We start from the raw sequence: 15,201 nt of genomic DNA on the forward strand, positions 1-15,201 counted from the left end.
AAACTTTATGAGTTGAAAGGTTTGTTCCTGTGCTGTATGAATCTATGACTTCAAAGTTAACATTGCATAGGTTTCAACAAAAGATGAGCTGAGGCAGAACCAGTCAGGTAATGCTGTGAAGGTTAACGCCAACATTATTGGAATTGCAGATAGCTTTTTCTGAAACACATTTCATGGTCAAATATCAGCAGCTAGTCAGCCAAAAGAATTTTCTCTGCAGGGTTAGATCAAAGCTGCTTAATTGGAACAAGTTCCACTGGCAATTAGTATTGGATTCCTATCGTCTCTTTGATAAGTTATTTACTTTACACCTTAGATCCCATGAACGTTCAATGATTTTCAATGGTGTATGTCTTCACATTGGTCATCAGAACTTTTTCAACCAAGATATAAAGGGTTGACCTTCTTAGCTGTGGCTGGCAGTTCTGAAGGGAAGTGCTAGCAATCAGCCAATTGAATAAAAATGAATGTTGGACTTTCATGAAATTATTTTAGTTCTGGGGCTTATGCTCCAATACAGGTCTCCACATGCAGCCCAGCTGACTGCAAAAAGATACTCCCCAGCTGGCACTCAGACTTTACATTGCGTTGGAGATCCCATATCATTTTAGATACTTGGGCTGAAAAAATGAGGAAGGCTAGTTGCATTCACAGTAGAACTTCAATTTTATATGTTTAATTATTTTGTAGAATTTGTGTTTAATAAACCTTTTGTTTTGAATCTAGAAGATTTTTAAAAAAATTATTTATATTAATGTTACTAGTTTACATACGTCTCTGATTGTCACAGACGTTTAGAAACAGTAACAGACGTAGCAGTCAGCAGTCCTTCCCCCACCTGCACACCCTGCCAGGCATAGTGCATGGTTGGGCTTCAGAACACTGGCACTTGGAGCCCCTTCTGTCAGGAAATTATCCCCTGACACCAGGCACGGAAACCCAGTGAAACCAACTCTCCACCTCGAGCTAAGTGGATGGAAACCTGGGGCTGGGTCCAAAACGTTCAGCCCATGAATTATGACTAATAGAAATAAATCCCTCAAGACCAACAAATATTCCTTTTTAACTGGATTTCATGTCAACCTACTCATATGCAACCAGTCGTTTACTCCAGGTACCCAAGTAGACCTAATTGCCTTCTGCCCGAACTCACTCCTTCTCATTTACGTCATAATTTGCAAGTCCATTAGGAAATTTTAAAAATGCTTTGTCATCCATGCAGTAGAATGAAATCATTCAGCTCCCTGGCTAGCTGAAGTTCTTTCCTTAAGCATCTTCAACACTGTTGGTTTCTATATATCTACCATACCAGGGGTTCCCAGCCTGGGGTCTATAGAACCCTTGCTTAATGGTATTGGTCCGTAGCATAAAAAAAGTTGGGAACCCTGCACTACACCAATTGGACAACATAGAGACACAGGGTTACAGCAGACATTGCAGTCTGGTATAACAAGCAATCTGCTGGATGAAACTCAGTGCATTGAGGAGCATTTGTGGGGATAAAGGAACCATTAATGTTTTTGGTTCAAGTGCTGTATCGGGACTAGGAGTGGAGAGGAGAAATGGCCGGTGTAAAGAGAACAGAGGAAGTGGCGAGACGGATATTTTGACATGTGCACTTAGCAGATGGGGATAAGAGGAGATGGATGGAGGAGCCATTTTCACCAACCTGGTTTGTCCTCACTAGGATTTCCTTTCACATGACCCAACTTCCTATAAAATTGTCTCAGCATGTTATTCCCATCTACCTAAATTTAAGGGTGGGAAAGCAAATGAATAAACCTATGAATTGACAGCAGTTACAAGGTAGAAATACACATAAAGCCATATAGTAATTTCAAAATACAAGGCTCTTGGATGTGCTCAGCGGATGCGGGGGTGGGGGAGGGGGGAGAGCTAAGAATAAAAAATCCAGCTGTATTTATAAATTCCTTCATTGAAAAACTTCAAATGAAGAGGGGTGTACTATCAGAGCCTGCGTAAGTCTCCCTACATCATCGATCTATTGCTCTTGCTCTCAATTTGTCTTCACACTCACAACCTATGTTGCAACCAACAGATGACATCATCCAACCTACTGCCACAAGAAAAAGACAGAACAAATCTGTATCCTGTTCTAGCAGTACTTCCACTATCCTGTTTACACAACCAACACAAATAAACATGAGTCACTTATAACAATGTGTGCACAGTAGAGTAGAAGGTACAAAAGAATACTGATCCATACTCAGTCAAAGCTCAGCTGGGTATTTCATCATAGAGCTTACAAAACAGTAACAGCTACTTTGCCCCATCAAACACACTCCTTTCACAGATCACATACACTCCACCTGTCAAAGGCTATACCTGCCCTTTTAGGCAAAGTTCAGGGACAAGACTTCCTTCTAAAGCAGCCCTTTGGGATTGGGGATATTTTAATTCCGATTTTATGGGTTCCAAGACCAACTTGGGAGGCCAAATTTGGGAACCGCAGATGGGGCAGGTGTGTAGGCCACAGATGCTGTGCCTCTGTGCTTTCCTGATGCATGGCTTTCAGGTTTTCAGCAGCACCTTGAATGCTCCTTTGTCACTTGGAATGGACATCCAGTGATTTTCAGTGGGGATGTTGAATTTCTGCAAGAAGGCATTGAACAACACATCCTCGATTTTCTCTTCGTCTGTCTGGCAGGTCATCCCTTGCACGATAGAGGTTAGTAAGGAGTGTCCCCATTGACGTCTGGTGTCAGGTATCCACGCAACATGGCCTGCCTAGTTCAATCAACAGAATCAATGAAAAACTACACACAAATAACCAATGTAGGGGTGTTGTCTTGGGGAACAATATTGGGAATCATTTGCCTTCCAGTCACTTTGAAGGATTGTCGAGTGCATTGATGGTGTTTGCTATCGGTAGCCCTGGTTTTAGAAACAAATAGGAGGGCACAGATCACCCTTGCCCAGTTTTCCAGGGCTTTGGCTCAATCACCAGGTCTTGTATACTCCATCTAATACATAGTATACCTATCTACTTAAACAATTTCACCGATGTATAAGTACGCAAACTTTATCTGTTTGGGAACCATACCAATGAACAAGTCAATTTCACTGTGTACAGTGTACCTCATTCCAGAATCTTTGTAATTCCTTGATCCACTATTGATCCCATACCAACTATTCAAGCAGCTATCAAAATTGGCTGAAGTTTCATGGAAATAGTTAAAAGGGTATAAAAAAAAGAAAATACTGTTTAACTGAGTAACAAGTTATGTTTGTAATTAACAAACCATCATTGACAAACTCTACTCCCTGTGAAAGGTTAACCCTCACTCTTGTGTACAAATGTAGGTTCTGTCACCCTGTATTTTCTGGCAGATGACGATGACGGGTGTAATGAAGATGGCCTATAATTTAGTCCAGTAGGATAATTTTTTTTCAGCTACTGTCAAATCTTTTTGTGGCATCTTCGCAAGGGTCTGAATTTTTTAAAGTCACAATAAAAAATAAAGATCAAAAATCACTGCTTTTTGAATTGGGGGTCCATCGGCCCAAATGGACAACATAACACAAGCATACTCAACTGATGCAATTTATAAACTGTTCACTCTTAACTCAGTGTAGTTTTTAAATGGCCACACAAGTACACATGATTGATGCTAGTTTGAAACTGTTCAGCAATGTTCTCCCGTCCCAGTAAAAGCAGTACTGCATCTTAAATAAATGAAGGAGATCCTGTCTATTTTTCAATTTGTTTTTGTTCTTTCAGACTTGTCCTAAATAAGTGGATGCCCCAATTAACCAACAGCCCAATTAACGAGAATCCACTGTATTCCCACTCAAAGTTCAAAGTAAAGTTACTGTCAAAGTATATATGTCACGATATGTACCCTAAGATTCGTTTTCTTGCATTCACAGTAGAACAAAGAAATACAATAGAATCAATGAAAAGCTACAAACAAAAACTGATAAACAACCAATGTGCAAAAGAAGACAAACTGTGCAAATACATGAATAAGCGAATATTAAACACTGAGAACAGGAGTTGTATGCTCAATGGTAGGGAGGGCTTTGCCTGTGATGGACTGGGCTGAATCCACCACTTTCTGTAGGTTTTTGTGTTCGTGGACATTGGTGTTTGTATAACAGGCTGTGATGCAACCAGTCAGGATAGTCTACACTGTGCATCTATAGAAGTTTGTAAAGTTTCAGATGACGTACTAAATCTGTGAAAACATCCAATAAACTAGAGGCACTCTTACATCTTTGTAATAGCTGATCACAGGCCCAATTCTCTGATACTATTAAGGAATTTAAAGTTACTGATTCTGTCCACCTCCAATCTCCTAATGAGGACTGGCTCATGGACCTCTGGTTTCTTCCTCCTGTAGTCAATAATCAGCTCTTTGATTTTGCTGACGTTGAGTGAAAGGTTGCTGTTGTGGAACCATTCAACTAGATTTTCAATCTCCCGCCTTCCAACCCCTCCGATATGAATTTAACAATATCCATTTAGTTTCACACCACAGATGCCTGAAAATTGCCGTGGAGAAAATACAGCATATTGTAATTAGATGCAGGTGTATTTTTCTATTCTTTCAAGGAAAGTGACCTTAGCAGGCTGAGTTTGTCCCTGGTTACCTTTGAGAAGGTGGTGGTGATCTACTTTCCTGAACCAGTGCAATCCTTGATGTGCAGATATGCCCAAAATTTGTGAGGGACAGGGCTTCAGGACTTTGACCCAGTGACTGAGGGGGAACAATGAAACACTTCCAAGTCAGGATGGTGTGTAGCTTGGAACACAACCTCCAGGTGGTGTTTCCAACCACGCCTTGTCCTTTGGGTTGGTAGCGGTTGTGAGACTGGAATGCGCTGTCTAAAGGAAACTTGGCAAGTTGCTGCAACACACCATGTACATGGTACAAAGAGCTGCTGTGCATTGGCAATGGAGTGAGTAAATAAATGGTTGTAGATCGGATACTTACCAAGTGGACCACTGGGTCCTGTATTACAGCGCTCTTATGCTAGAGATTCCCAAGAGAGAGTGAGGATATTTTACTTTCTCCAAGGTGTCTTTCAGAACATTTCCCTTTGTCCTCCAGGTACTGTCTTGCCCTGTGAGAACTCACAGTGCATTGCCTGTTACAAGGGTTTGATGCTGGGCATATGCAGATAATGCGGCCAAGTCATTAAAACTGGCTGCATGTAGTTACAGACAGAACTGTTGACTTGGGAGAGGAGGCCGACTTTCATTTACTTGTTTGATCTAGATCTGCAGATTCATGCAACATAGCATTGCTGGTGTATCTTCAGTGCCAGTAGTAGGTTCTCTGTGTCTTTGAAACATATAGCAGGGTAGGAACCTTTGCTGTCTAGCAGACTATGAGCTTTGTGCTGTGTTTGAGGCTTTGGTTTTTGAATACTCTTTTCCTCAGATGATCAAGGGTGGTGTTGATAAACTGGAGGTGAGTACCTCGTTCATTGCTGATAATTATCTTTGCTGAGAAGTGTTCCTTAATATATGAAACTTTACATATTCCTTTGACCCTACCTCCAAGTTATTTTTGTCATGGGTCTTTAGCAGAGGACTATTAACTATTCAGAATTGCACTCATTTTTGCCATTCTGTGCAGAAAAGATTTGTGTTTCTCCCTCAGCCCCAAGAAAGATAGTCAACACCTTGCTTTTCAGTTGTGCCTACGGACATAGAATGATGGCAAACCATTCAATCATGGGGAGGTATTTATACAATTCATAGCAGGAGATAATGTTGAACAATTGCCAGTGTGGTTCTTCATTTCTACAGCCTGAAAAAGGGTGAAAGAGGCAACAACATTCACCATATTTAATGCTCCCTTGGATGAACAGTTATGTCAGAATCCACAAGGCAGTGGAGCAAGAACTGTTAAACCTGATTTGTAGTTTTCATATCAGCACGGATTAAAATGGTCATAATAGCCCCTTCCTGCACTGCATGTTTCTATAATTTTATAATCAATTACAATTCCCTAACCATGCTCTTACCTAGAAATGCATTCTTTTCACATAACCAACTCCATTTAAAGTTATGTTACTGCCTGTGCCTCAATAACCATTTATGGTTAATTAATGAACATGCTTTTCTGATATGTGCTTGGGTTTAAAAAAAAGTCACTTCTTGTGCAGTTGCTCAAAAAAAGATGGGCACCGTGGATCCATTTTTGAGTTAAAGATGATTTTTGTCTTCCTCTAATAGCAAGATCTGGCCACAAAATGGTTCAAGTTCAAGCTCAATTGTCATTCAACCATACACGAATACCCGTGAATACAGCTGAACAAAAGTCCTCTGGGGCCAAGATGCAAAACACAGCACCAACAGCCATACACAGCACGGCTCATATAGCACATATACGACAGCAGTAAACATACAGTCACACAAAAAAATATATATAATATGGCCCAAGTCCCTGAGTCCACGGATGTTGTCAGCAAGAACAAGGTTACAACAGTCTGCAGATGAACACAATCCATCTTGTCTTCCACCAAGCGAAGACTGCAGGGCAGCACTATTGCGACTCAATCCAGCATGGACACCGCGTCGCACTGCCGCTAGCATTGCTTCCCTCTGAAGAATGTTTCTACAGTCCTTTTCCCGATATGAACAGCGTTACAGTGGCGTGGTGGTTAGCACTGCGTCATTATAGCTCGGTGTGTTCCAGAGTTCAGAGTTCAGAGTTCCATATTGGCAGCATTCTATAAGGAGCCTCCCTGTGCAATGCATGGGTTACCCCCAGGTCTCCAGTTTCCTCCCACAGTCCAAAGGTGTGCCAGGTAGATTAACTGGTCAGTGTAGATTGTCCCGTGATTAAATTAGCATTAATCAGGATTGCGGGGTAGCTGGGGTGACATAGCTCAAAGGATCAGAAAATCCTACTCTGCACAGCATCGCTAAAAAAAATAAATAAATATTTCGTTTTGTCTGTGTGCTTTTGTATTTAAAACAAAGTGTATATTCATCTGCTGGCCATAGGAAATTCAAAGAATCTCAGTAATACAAGAGCAGTTATTCATATAGACAGCTGGAGTCCTCACAGTAATTATTAAAGTTCAAAAAGAAAATAAAGTAAACTCAATCAAAATATAATTCATCTTTAGAGCTGAAAAAAGAGGTAAATGAAAGTAATTACAATCTACTTTGTGCAATACTAGCCATGCCTTTCTGATCACTCATCAGTTTTACTGGCTTTGTGACAAAATTGTCTTGTTACATTTAGACTTCTTGTGACAGGGTACTCTCAGAGTTTATTTCCTTCATTACACTTTCACACATTTAATGACATTCTCCGATCCTTTCTTCTAATAAATATTTTAGAACAATTTGCCAAGCAGTCACTGACTTCTGCACCCTAAAATCCAGATTAGCTTTGATTAGCCCATCTTTCCCTTCACAAACTGCCTACCTTCCTAACATTACAAATCTGCTTGCTAATATTATCTTTCCAAAACTACTCTAGGTGTCACTGTGGCTCAGTAGAAGTACTCTTACCTCCAAAAGGCCATTCAAATCCTACTCCATGAATTTAAGCACAAGGAGGTAGCACTAGAAAGGTGGAGGCAGGAGGCAAATTAGAAATTACTGACTTATTATGACATAGGAGACCACTGGGCTCAGCTGGACCATGGAATTCTTTAAGTATTATTCCCCATCCCAATTCCTTTAACATCCCAGTATCTCTACGACATATTCTCTTTGACAATAGATTCTTTGATTCTTTTAGACAATAACCTGCCCTGAGTGGAAGTTACAGAAGCTTAATTTAGCACATCTTTAAGACGTGAAAGGAACCTAGAGGGCCTGGAGATAACACACAAGGAGCAAACAGAGAGTGTCCAAAATCAGGAGGCAGCTACACTAAGTGCTGTGCCACCGTTAACGGAGAGAAACTGAACGAAGACATTTGGTCTCAGGCTGACATAACGAAACCTTAACATACAAGATTCACTTTGACAGGAAGAGAGAACACACTGAAACCTCTGCAGGAGCAGAAATAGAAGAATTCTGCAGCAGCATTTCAAACAGACAGGATGATTCCATGATGTCATTTATTCCACCATTAACATTAGCATACCAGCTTTTTTGATCATTACGTCTTGGCCATCTGTACGGCCTTTCAAGCTGGCCACTGTACCTCCTCCATTAAACAAACCATGTGAGTTCAGTATAACTTCAAAAGTTGTGAAGTCTTTTGAGAGATGAAAGGCACTTAGGTAGATGGGATAGAAGTTTGTCCTTAGTTACACATCCCAAGTACACAATATGGTAGCACAAAAGAATATTGTTCTTCGCTTGCAAAATTCAGTTTCAAAGAAGTCAGATCAGAAACAGAGGAAAGCACATTTATGTTTTGTGTAAACATCAGGCAGACACATTTCTACCCAAGCTCAATGGCTTTCCCTTTAATCAATTCCTCCAAAGACATTTGCTTGACCTTCATCCACCATAGCCTCTCCCCATGCATCTATTTTTTTGTTTTTATTTCCACTTTTATGATTTTTTTTTATTAAAACATTAAGTTTAGATGCTAACAAAACTGTTTCATGCTACTCTTTACAACACAGCACACTTTTAGAAGAGAAAGTCTTTTTTTTTAAACTGTTCAGTTTCTATGACAAACCACCATTCCTGTTCTTTTCTCCTTTCTGGCAGCCAGTTTTCACCAGATTAATCAAAAACTTGCTCATTCTTGTTATGAATCTGTTCTACAAACATTTGTTAACTAATCTATGCTCTTGGATGAATCCCACGCCTTAAAAGGGAGGTTGCTCAATTGCCAATTGCATCATAGCCCATCTTTTGCCAGTATCATTCTATAGGGAAAGATACATTAGGAAAGGCAATGGTATATTAAAAACCACAGAAAAAGTGCATGATTAATTAAAAAATGAATCACTAAAGGGGAATTTAATAAATCCGATAGATTCTGGACTAGAGCCAGAAAAATTACTAAAGCCTTAAAATTCAACAAATACACTGATGTGAAGGAATTCTTAAACTTCAAAGGTGTCCTATAAGACTCTTAAAAAAAATCTATCTCCTCCTTAAAAATAGTTAGTGACTGCTTCCACCCCTTTCTGAGGTAGAGAGTTCAAATGACTCAGCCCTTTAAGAGAAAAAAAACGTATTGTTCCTTCTATCATTCATTCTGTGAGGTTTCTTGTTTCTTGGTTGTCTGTGAAGAGTAAGAATTCCAGGTGGTATACTGTAGATATTTTCTGCTATTAAATTGAACCATTTGAACTAAACCTTTTAAAAGGGCGGTCCATTTTAAAACAGTGATTTCTCATTCTAGATTCTCCCTTTAAGAAGCATCCTCTCCACATTTCCTCTGTCAAGTTCCTCGGGGACTTATTGTGATTTAATCAAGTCACTTCTACACTTATGAACTCCAGTGACAGAATCTTAGTCTGTCCAATCTATTCCTCACAAGGCAACCCACCCATCCAGGTATGAGACTAGTAAACCTCTCTGATCTGTTTTGAATGCAATAACATCCTTCCCTAAGAGACTAGTACAATATATAACAATCCAGATGTGGTTTCATCATTTATATATCCTTTTATATAAATGAAGCCTGACTATTTTACTCTTGAACTCAATTCCTTCAGCAATGAATGTCAACATTGTTAGTGTTCCTAACTACTCACTATACAGACCAGACCATCCAATTTAGTGCTATTCAACTCAGTTTTCCCTTGGCATTCTGTACAATTTTTGTAGGCGCTTGGATTTTAATGAAATAAATTAGGACAATCAAATTTTTTAATTATCCTGCATAAATATTTTAGATACTGTGTGGCTGAAAATGCTGTACCCTTACCTAAAATACCACTATTTTTAATCTGCAGCTGAGGTATCTATTAGAATTTGATTTTAGTATGTTTTATTTATGGGAAGTGTTGCCTAATGAGATGCCTGTTCATACTTAGCAGGATGTCTTATTTTGACAGTACCCTCTACCTCCATATCTCTACTTAATTAGAACAACATAGGGATGCAACTGTGGTGCTAAAATTGGCCTCAAGTCTCCTTGGGATAATAAAAGACAATTCTGATGCTATTCTCATGGACATGTATGAAACTGTGATCTCTTCCTCATTTGGAGAAATTGAAGATGCTTAGTTTCCAAAAAGCACATGTAGAGGGTAGTTGAAGCCATGAACTGTATTCTGGCAAGAAATAATGTTTTCAGCAAGAAGGTGAGAAGGTCAATGAATTGTTTGTGGGACTAGAAATGTGAGCTTTCCTTTCCAATGTTAAGTCCAAAAAACAATTATGTTTCCTTAATAGAATGTAAGCCAATTGTTCAGTCAATTAAACTCAATACAGGGAACAAATTAATCTAAGCTATAATGCAAGGGCTTAAATGGTGCAAGGATGGTTTGGTTGAATGTTTGGCTTGTATCTTTAGATAGACATCCAAAAGGAAGAGCTGCTCTTCTGAGGAAAACAGGTTAGACATTTACACAGTGGCATGCACTTAAAAAGGTGATCTCAAAAGGCATTATCCATCACAGCTCATGTTGATGCATACATCCTTTTTTCTTCCCTCTTACTTGAAAGCAAAACACCATAGTGACTTGAACATAAACTTAGAAACCACAAGATCACTGACCTACTTCACTAGCCAACTTGGTTTATAGAGCACATTTGATCTAATTTAAAAAAAAGACTTCACTGGAGGCAAAAAGGACTGAGTCAATACAGAAAAACGTTGACTATATGACCAATTTCTTAGTCAGGGAGTCACTTTAAGAAAAAAAAAGAGTGGACATATCCAAAATGGACTATAAACAAAAAATATTCTGCACTCAGACCATTGAGATTTCTGATTGTCTGATTCTATTAACACACATCAAAGTTGCTGGTGAACGCAGCAGGCCAGGCAGCATCTCTAGGAAGAAGTACAGTCGACGTTTCGGGCCAAGACCCTTCGTCAGGACTATCTGAAGGAAGAGCTAGTAAGAGATTTGAAAGTGGGAGGGGGAGGGGAGATCCAAAATGATAGGAGAAGACAGGAGGAGGAGGGATGGAGCCAACAGCTGGACAGGTGATTGGTAAAAGGGATATGAGAGGATCATGGGACAGGAGGTCTAGGGAGAAAGAAAAGAGGGAGGGGTGAAAAAACCCAGAGGATGAGGAAAGGGTATAGTGAGAGGGACAGACAGAGAAAGAGAGAGAAAGAAAAAGAATGTGTATATATAAATAAATAACGGATGGGGTACGAGGGGGAGGTGGGGCATTAGCGGAAGTTTGAGAAGTCAATGTTCATGCCATCAGGTTGGAGGCTACTCAGATGGAATATAAGGTGTTGTTCCTCCAACCTGAGTGTGGCTTCATCTTTACAGTAGAGGAGGCTGTGGAAAGACATGTCAGAATGGGAATGGGACGTGGAATTAAAATGTGTGGCCACTGGGAGATCCTGCCTTCTCTGGTGGACAGAGCTGATTCTATTAACTGATTTTCACATTTTGAGAAGAAACAATTTTATTGAATCCGGTCATTATTTTCTAACTAAATGGGGTACTGTATGGCTTTATACTAGACTTTCTGGTTTGCTAACACATCCCAAAGATGTGTTAATAGGCTGCTGTAATTTACCCTTTAGGTAGGGAGGTGGCACGAACAAAATCAGAGGATACTTTATGGATATGTAGGAAAGAGCATAAGTTGTAGGGCTAAAGGTAAATAAGGCACACATGTAATAGGCTGAATTGCCACCTTCAGTGTCATAAGTACATAAACATTGACAAATGTAGATGAGCAATATTTTCTACATTACAATACTACTGCAATTTAAACACTATTTCATTGGTTGTAGTGTGCTTTGAGGCATCTTGATATTGTGAAAAGCACCAGTTAAATATAAGCTGTTGTTCTTGCAATGCACTAACACTTTCTACACAAGCTATGCGAGATTCCGTTTGCTCGTTGTCACATGAGTTTACAGAGTACAAAGCATGTATGCACATGCTCTACTTGGCCTCTCCACAGAACTGCTCTCATCCACTCATTGTCGACCATTTACTCAGCTCTAACAGCAGCCAAATGCCAAGTCTGGAGATTCTGAAATTAACTCTTTCACCAACACTTGCTCTTTAGAGAACATTGTCCATAGAACAATAAGAATGAACTTGTGCTCTGCACCCATGTCTTGCATTTGGCCAATAGTCCCCCACCCCCTCAATGTCGCACATTTTACTTGTCCCAAAATTCACTTTATGTTGAATCCTTAAAACCAGCAAGAAAACAGATTTAATCTCTAGGGCCTGCAAAGACCCTAGGGATAAAAATATAAACTTCAATATGTTAATACATCATGTAAACTCTTTAAAAAATGCTTAAATCTGAAAGCACAGTTATTATACAGTCAGTCCTCAACACAAGAAAACTGATTAATCAGGTAGCATAAACACAGGAGATTTTGCAGATGCTGGAAATTCAGAGCAACAAAATCAAAATGCCAAGAGGGTCTCGGCACAAAATGTCAACAGTTTATTTCTCTCCATTGATCAGAGGTTCCCAACCCAGGGTCCGTGGGCCCCTTGTTTAATGGTTGGGGTCCAAGGCATAGAAATATTGGGAACCCCCGACATAGGTGTTGCCTGATTGGCTAAGTTCCTCCTGGATTTTGTTTGTTGTTTAATCGTGTGTGTAGGATTAATCCTGTAAGTAAAATTCATTGTTTTCCCACTCATGATTGACAAATCATGGAGCAAGATAAAATTTATTGTCAATGCCTCAAAGCTTATTAAACGAAAATGTCTGTCCGGCTCTCAACCTCTTGGTGACTGTGTAAGGCCATGTTGGGTGGTTTAGATGCCTCACAAAGCCAAGTAACCACCAATAATCAATCCATCTTTTGTTCATAGTGGTAGAACACTTCCCTGGTTGAGATATTTGAAAACCGGCCAGTATACCAGTGCCTGAATGAAGCAGGAAGTTTCAGACAGGAAGAAAGAGTTGAGGCCTGCACCTGCGTTATATCAGAAGCTCAGCTAACCGTACAGGCTGATGATGGGTGCAGGGTAAGAAATGAAACAGCGGAAAGCAAAGCCAGTCTGATGTCCCGAATTTTACATTACAAAGTACCGATGTGATGCTCATGAATGAGTGGGTTTGGGGCGTTGAACCCCACCCGAGTTTACACGACCAGAAGCTGATTGTCCAGGAGTGAAACAATACATTTAACACAACAAACCCCTGACACAGAAACCAGGCCAATTGAATCTTCTTGCATACCTTACCGCCAAGATTACTGTTTCTGGCACAATGCACATGTAACATCTCACCCGAACTACATCAAACCTATCGCTAAAAATATTCTACTACAACAGAAAAATCACACGAATACAAAATAGTTAAGAGATACAACTTAAAACTTTGAGCAGCCTGATTTAGAGATCACATGTCACAAACCAATTTAGATCGTCAATGAATTAGACAAGTTGGTGCCATTTCGGTTACGTTGACTCTCGCCCTGACACAAGTACCAAGTCATTTACATTCTATCAGTAAACGCACCTTGGCAGAGTGAAATAATACTGTATTTAGACAGCGTATCTGTCCGTAACACGTTCTCCCACTTCTCATTTGAAGAGCTCTCCGATTTATTTAAAAATCTTTATTAAACATTAAACTGGCCAAACACAAAACACACCGCAATCTGCCCGAAATAGATCGCTTTAGTCAAGTAGAATTGAATTGTAATTTAGAAATTGTATATCATAAATTGTCGAGGGAAAATTAAGCAGTATCTATAACTTCCTTACCATCAAACAAAATAAACAAGGGGCCAAGAAACATGTCGTAAGTCAGTGAAAAGCGAGGTGTCAACCTGCACCATCAGGCGACAATATCACCAAAAGATAATCGTATGTATAATTTTTAAAGGACGACATTAAAATACAGCTTGTATCAAGCACGGTATTTCAAACTCAGCATCGCAAGAGGTACACGCCACATACAAAACTCTATCACTGTCATTGCGCACTGACTGTCGATATATATTGGTATTTTTTTGCAAGCGAAAGTAGGAAGAGCAGGCGGTAAGAGTGTGACGGGACGGGAGGCCCGGCGCCGTGTTACAGGTGTGCCTCCGCTCACCTTGGTGAAGTACAACATCCACAGCTCGTACAGTCTCTCCTTCGAAGCCATTCCTCGACTGGCAATAAACCGTGCGTTCTTCCTATTATTAACTCCCCTCTCTCACACAGACAGCTTTTTCCTTGCCACTCTTCATCTTTGCTTTCCTCTCCTCCCCCGTTGTTGTCAAAGAGGGACGTGAAATTATTCACTTGTTGCAATAAAAAAAAGTTGCTTAAAATTGAGCATCAGTGAAGATCTTCTCCACTTATTTTCTTCCTAGCAAGTTGAATTCTTTATTTGGTATTGTGGAATAAAACCTTTCAAGTTAAAAGTTGCTCCGGCTTCAGTATCTCTCTGTCCCTTTCACACACTGAGCTCTTCCGCCATCTCGGTTCCAGGCTCTGTTTCTTTGATGTTGTGGCTTCAGTTGATTATTTTGGGGGGCAAACTCAGTGCTTGCTCCTCTGTGACTCAATGCACGCGTACTGCAGGCGAGCCCTCTGCCGGAGGCGTGCCTCTCGTCGCAGCGCCTGTATTACGGGAGTGGGGTTTAAAGCATCTACTCGCAGGCTGCACAACTGTAAGAAATGCTGGAAATCCGCCTCCCTACCAATCAAATGCTCGCTTCCGTTCCCTACTCGCAATACGTGCCCGCGCTTTAGCAAACTGAACACAAGGACATCAGATGAGATGAGATCCGCAGCTAGGTGTGCAGAGGTTGAAAGACAAAGGGAGGAGCCAGGTGTGTGCGTGTGTGACCGGGATTGAGAGAGAGAGGAAAGAGAGAGAGAGAGCGAGAGAGAACAACAGCAAGAGATACAGACAAAAGAGACAAAGGGAGACAGACAAGAGATAGAGAGAGACTGATGGGAAAGAAAGAGAGACAGACGGAGAAAAAGGGAGACAGGTGAGCGAGGCAGACGAGAAAGGGACAAATGGAAGAGATGGACAGATGAGAGAGAAAGAGACGGAGACAGAGAGGTGGAGTGGGGGTGGAACTGAAGACTTACGTGAGGGTTCCGGATTTCACTGAACAATTGCAGGTCACGATGAAACAACAGGGTGGAAAATGAAGTAAGCTGTGCTCCATGTTGGTACCTAAA

The 15,201-nt window shown here is 40.5% G+C and overlaps 1 protein-coding gene across 2 annotated transcripts in view; it reads right to left on the minus strand.

Moving 5' to 3' along the window:
- Nucleotides 1–14,718, minus strand: part of nbeal2 (neurobeachin-like 2) — a 231,554-nt gene extending 216,836 nt beyond the window's left edge. For both annotated transcript variants that reach the window (XM_063057260.1, XM_063057242.1), the window contains exon 1: nucleotides 14,117–14,718. In XM_063057260.1, coding sequence (XP_062913330.1) covers nucleotides 14,117–14,167 — 51 coding nt within the window. In that variant the 5' untranslated portion in view covers nucleotides 14,168–14,718. The remainder of the gene's footprint in view (nucleotides 1–14,116) is intronic.
- Between the last annotated feature and the right edge of the window lie 483 nt (nucleotides 14,719–15,201).

Source organism: Mobula hypostoma, chromosome 1, assembly GCF_963921235.1.
Source record: "Mobula hypostoma chromosome 1, sMobHyp1.1, whole genome shotgun sequence".
Classification (NCBI taxonomy): Eukaryota; Metazoa; Chordata; class Chondrichthyes; order Myliobatiformes; family Myliobatidae; genus Mobula; species Mobula hypostoma.